Source organism: Mandrillus leucophaeus, unplaced genomic scaffold (genome assembly GCF_000951045.1).
Source record: "Mandrillus leucophaeus isolate KB7577 unplaced genomic scaffold, Mleu.le_1.0 Scaffold1301, whole genome shotgun sequence".
NCBI classification, from domain to species: Eukaryota; Metazoa; Chordata; class Mammalia; order Primates; family Cercopithecidae; genus Mandrillus; species Mandrillus leucophaeus.
Genome location: NW_012101257.1, coordinates 224,228 through 230,048, shown reverse-complemented (window position 1 = coordinate 230,048; position 5,821 = coordinate 224,228). Strand labels below are relative to the sequence as shown.

Below are 5,821 nucleotides of genomic sequence, written 5' to 3'. Positions count from 1 at the left end.
TGCCTTGGCTTCCCAAAGTGCTGGGATTACAGGCATGTGCCACCACACTTGGCTAATTTTTTTTTTTGTTGTATTTTTAGTAGAGACGGGGGTTTCGCCATGTTGGCCAGGCTGGTCTTGAACTCCTGGCCTCAAGTGATCTGCCCACCTTAGCCTTCCAAAGTGTTGGGATTACAGGCATGAGCTACTGCCCCTGGCCTATTATTTAGTTTATTTCCCACACCACACTGATGTAATTTCCTTAATCTTTGGTCCATTCACCTAAGTCAACATTACTGCCTTCCTTTTCCTGTCCCTCACTGGAGATAGCACTGGCATTTAGAACCAGGCATGGAAATAGAATTTGATTCTATTAGAGAGGCCAAGTATTGTTGCTGGGTGGGCTTCCCCCACTTAAGGCATAGTAAAATGTAATGTTAAAATGTATTTCCTGGAGTGTAGGGAGGGGTTGGGGTGAAGTGGGATAGAGGAAACAGAACAGAATGTTTTAATGGGTCTCTTCTCCACAATTAAATCCACTGCCAAGATGTCTTATAAAACATTTAAAATCGAGTTTAAAAAAAGCCACATGCTTACCAGCTGCCACTCCAAAAGTAATGAAGAGATAATGCACGTTTGCAGCGTAGGCACTCAACACCCAGCCCAGGGAATTGACGAGCCCTCCAATGATCGCAGTCTGGCGGCACCCACAGGTGTTAATGAACAAGCCGATGAAAGGGCCTGTCACAGAGCATTGGAAAAGGAATTGACTAAAGGCGCTTCAGTTTCATTCTTTCTCATAAATCTTCATGTGAAGACACATAATAAAATGTTACTAGAGCTGTTAAATGAAACAAAAAGCCCCCATTGCTTTATATGCCAAACATTTTTAGCATGCAAAGATGATTTTAAGTAATTTCATCAGAGAGCAAAGGTTCTAGGTTTTCAAGAAAGGCAGACCTGAAATAAATAGACATTCATTCTTTCGTCTACAACAAAACCAGTGGTCTAGGAGCTATCTCTAGCCTGTGGATGCGTTTTGTCGATCCCATACAAAGTCTAAAAAATGTCTGGAATTAGTTGCTGATGTTTAAAAATTAAGAGTATTCACAAAAAGTCCAGTGGCAACACAGACTACCTTCCCACAGGACCAAAGTTAGTTGGAGCTGTGCGGTGGCTGAGCCCGTTTGACTGGGACACACCCTTTCCAGTTTGCAGTCTCTATCCTTCCCTCTGGTCTTAAACCTGGCCTCACTTACATTATTTCTTTGGCTTCTTTCAAAATAAAAAAAAAATTTCAGTTTTTGACTAAAATAGAAATATTAAAAATGTATTATGTATAATGAGCAAAAAAAAGAACTGTTATCAGGTCCTTCAATCAATGATTTTTAAACTATGCTTCAAAGATACAGAAGTGCTTTGTGTGTGTGTGTGTATAGATGTACATTATAAGAAGCAACTTGGGGATTTATATGGACAGAAGATTATTATGTTCACCTTCTATTGAAAGATATATACTTAAGCTTATATGTTTTATATGTATATATATTACCATATTTATGTATTAGCTAACATTTACTGAGCACTTTGCTAAGTGCTTTATACAAATTATGTCATTTAATGGTTTCAACAACCATGTAAACTAAGCTCTCTTCATTATACTCATTTTGCAGATAAGGAAACTGAGACCAAAAGGGAGTACGGGAAGGGAATCTTCAGAACTCTTGTGCTTCAGGCAGAAAACTAATAGCCTGTTTTCATGAGGATACCCAGATTGAAACCAAGCTGAAAAGAACTAGTTGTCATCACTTCATGCAGACTCCCATCCCTGCTGGTGTGCACAGTCTCTGAACAGACCTATCAGGCTATGGAGATTCGGGAATCCATTTCCATTGTGTAAGTTGTGACAACACTCGCAAGAGCACAGTATTTTATGAAATGCATTCTGATTGTTTCCTTTATGCTGACTTTCTAGTTTTGTTCTGTTTTCTTATTTTTGCTTTTGTTTTGATACAGGGTCTCACTGTGTCACCCAAGCTAGAGTTCAGTGGTGTGATCACGGCTCAGTGCAGCCTTGACCTCCCTGGGATCAAGTGATCCTCCCATCTCAGCCTTCTGAGTAGCTGGACCTACAGGCTTGTGCTATCATGTCCTGCTACTTTTGTATTTTTTATAGAGATAGGGTTTCTCCGTGTTGTTCAGGCTGGTCTAGAATTTCTAGGCTCAAGCGATCTGTCTGCCTTGGCTTCCCAAAGTGCTGGGATTACAGGCTTGAGCCACGGCACCTGGCTGACTTTCTAGTTCTTAATTGTCAACCTTCTTTGTTCTCCTCTTGATTTTGTGGTAATTTCTGATGTCACTGGAGCTGAATGCTTATCCTGTGATCAATGATTCCTAGTTCAAATAGGAATCCAGATTTATATGAGCTAGTACTCAATATTCAGTAAGATGGCATATTTTAATCATCATCTTATTGTTGATCATTACTTTACAAAGTTATGAAACCTTATATGCAGAAGAACCATGTTAAAAACTTGTTTAAAGAGCTTCCCTTTTGGCTTAAACTAAAATAAAGTTTCCTTTAAAGTTCTAACTATATTCATGTGTATATTTAGGTAGAGTCTGCTAATGAGTTTATTTTGTCTAGTGGTTTTGTGGGTGCCTAATCCTAAAAACTATGAAGGTAAAGACTTATTAATATAATTAACTCTGCTGCATTATAGGAAATAATTCAGTAAATCAACTTCTTAGAATAGACTTTATATATATATATATATATATTTATATATATATATATTTTTTTGAGACGGAGTCTCACTCTGTTGCCCAGGCTGGAGTGCAGTGGCGCGATCTCAGCTCACTGCAAGCTCCGCTCCCCGGGTTTATGCCATTCTCCTGCCTCAGCCTCCCGAGTAGCTGGGACTACAGGCGCCCACCAGCACGCCCGGCTAATTTTTTTTTTTTGTATTTTTAGTAGAGAGGGGGTTTCACCGTGTTAGCCAGGATGATCTCGATCTCCTGACCTCATGATCTGCCTGTCTCGGCCTTCCAAAGTGCTGGGATTACAGGTGTGAGCCACCGCGCCCGGCCTAGACTTAATATATTAAACATACTTTATATAAATGTTATTTGTTATTAAATATGCACATTATAGAAATAATATATAAAATAAATGCATTGATTAAAAATCTGATGGAATGACTGGGGTTAAATGAAATTCACATACCATAAGTTAGACATACTTATTTGATTTCTTCACACATTTTTATTTTTGTTTTTTTAAACCCATGGTTACTTGACTACGCCTAGCTTGGATGAGTGGGTAAAAAACAGAAAAATGCATGACTTGTCAGTTTGCTGTTTATAGCCCTTTGAAAGGTCAGCAGATCACAGTTCAGTAGCACAATCATGTTTTCCACTTCACAGAAAGGGCCCAGAAGCAAATTTTTCTGAGGTGCTTTATGAAACATTACATTAAAAAGGCGCTTGAGAAAAAAGAAAAAAAAAAGGAGAAAATTCCAAACTCAGTGCAAATATTCATATCTGGAGGAATTTTATAAATTAAATAAAGTATAACTATTTTACTGCTAAAAACATTAACTAAACAGCCAGACACTGTTATCAACTCAATCAACTCTCGCATGCTGGGGCTTCAGTCATTTATGTTTTGCAGATGAGCAAAGCGAGACCCAGAAATGCTGTGACTTCTCCATGGTTATAAAATATATGTACATTGAAAAAAAAAAACAAAAAAACCAAGCTCTTTGACTCTCAGTTCCCTCCCTTCCTTCCTTCCTCCCTCCCTCCTTTCCTTCCTTCCTTCCTTTCCTTCCTTTTTCCTTCTTTCTTTTCTCTCTCTCTCTCTTTCTCTTTCTTCCTTTCTTTTCTTTCTTTCTTTCTTTTTTGAGATGGAGTTTCACTCTTGTTGCCCAGGCTGGAATGCAATGGCGACATTTTGGCTTACTGTAACCTCTACCTGCTGGGTTCAAGTGATTCTCCTACCTCATCCTCCTGAGTAGCTGGGATTACAGGTGCTCGCCACCATGCCCAGCTAATTTTTTGTGTATGTACATATATATATATATATATTTTTTTTTTTTTGAGACGGAGTTTTTTTTGCCCAGGCTGGAGTGCAATGGCGCGATCTCGGCTCACCGCAACCTCCGCCTCCCGGGTTCAAGTGATTCTCCTGCCCCAGCCTCCCGAGTAGCTGGGATTACAGGCATGCGCCACCACCCCGGCTAATTTTGTATTTTTAATAGAGACGGGGTTTCCCCATATTGGCCAGGCTGGTCTCGAACTCCTGACCTCAGGTGATCCACCTGCCTTAGCCTCCAAATGTGCTGGGATTACAGGCATGAGCCACTGCGCCGGCTCAGTTTCATTTTCTACACACTGTTTACTGATGGTCCACTAGCATTGCCAAAATCAAACCACCCTTTCAAGAAAATAAAAGAAGTTCCCACACAATCTAAGGAGAAGGGGAAATCATACAATTGAGATACAATCCTTTGACCACGACTCACACTTTTATAGAGTAATTCAGTGTTTTGGGATGAGATTATCCAGATTATCTTTTTCATTTTCAGAAGGAATCTGAATCTTGGACCCTTTCCCACTGTAATAAAGTGTCCCAGCCGGGTGTGGTGGTTCACACCTGTCATCTCAGCACTTTGGGAGGTCAAGGCGGGTGGATCACGAGGTCAGGAGTTCAAGACCAGCCTGGAACTACAAAAATTAGCCAGGTGCAGTGGCGGGCGCCTGTAATCCCAGCTACTTGGGAGGCTGAGGCAGGAGAATCGCTTGAACCTGGGCAGCAGAGGTTGCAGTAAGCTGAGATTGCTCCACTACACTCCAGCCTGGATGACGGAGTGAGACTTCATCTCAAACAAAAAGTGTCCCATTGCTGTGGGGAACACCCTCAGGAAGTTATATTTTATTGACCCATCCTGGCAGCTGATAGGGGAGAAAAAGCACCAGTGAAGAGAGGAGCAATCACAGGTGAGCCTTGGCAGTGCTGGGGGATGGAAGTAGGTAGTTCTTTGAACTCCAGGTCTCTTAGGGTAACCCCTCATCATAGTAAAGAGTTAGGAGCCTCTAAATCAATGACTGTCTGCTTTAGCTGAACAGTGGTGTCGCTTAGGAGCTTAAAATAAATCCTGATACTTGGAGCCCATCCCAGGTGCAGCCTGAGCACGGGGTGGGGAGCGTAAAGCTCCCCAGGTGGATCTGATGTGCAATCAAGATTGACAATCACTGCTCTAAAGTGATTTAGCAAGTAATCTATCTTGTGTAGCCTGTGGATTCCCCCAACGATAAGGCATCCACCAAGAATTATTCAGAGAGCAATTATCACAAAGGCTGCTATAGATACTGTCACAGGAAAATACAAACTTGGCACCCCAATTCACTCTGCCAAAAGAAAAAAATTAAGCTGAAAGCTGACTCATGCAAGCAACTGCTTTTCCTTTTATTCCTAAGCAGATAGCCACAGAGAAAGGGTTATACAGCTCCACAGGTAGCTGCTCTATGTTCACCTTATTTTATGTCCAAGTGCCGATTTACTGAGTGTGAGATGAATACAAAATTGATGATTCCCTGACCTGCACCTTTTCTCTTGCAACACGTGGATTACTGTACCCTCCCTTTCCCCTCCAGGCCACTTTTCCCCTTTAAATATTGACGTCCTCAAAATCATCTTTGGAGAGAGGCACAGGTAACAGACTGTTTCTGTGATCCTGTGTTTATTTCTTTCGGGCGTGTCCCTAATCTTGGCAAAATAAACTTCCAGGTTGATTGAGACCAGTCTCAGATATTTTTTGGTTTACAATACAAATGAGGT

General features: G+C 41.1%; 1 protein-coding gene across 1 annotated transcript in view; it reads right to left on the bottom strand.

The window, feature by feature from the left end:
- SLC16A14 (solute carrier family 16, member 14) overlaps positions 1–5,821 on the bottom strand; it is a 41,120-nt gene that overhangs the window by 16,804 nt on the left and 18,495 nt on the right. Inside the window, exon 3 of the mRNA XM_011972817.1 lies at positions 577–720. Coding sequence (XP_011828207.1) covers positions 577–720 — 144 coding nt within the window. The remainder of the gene's footprint in view (positions 1–576; positions 721–5,821) is intronic.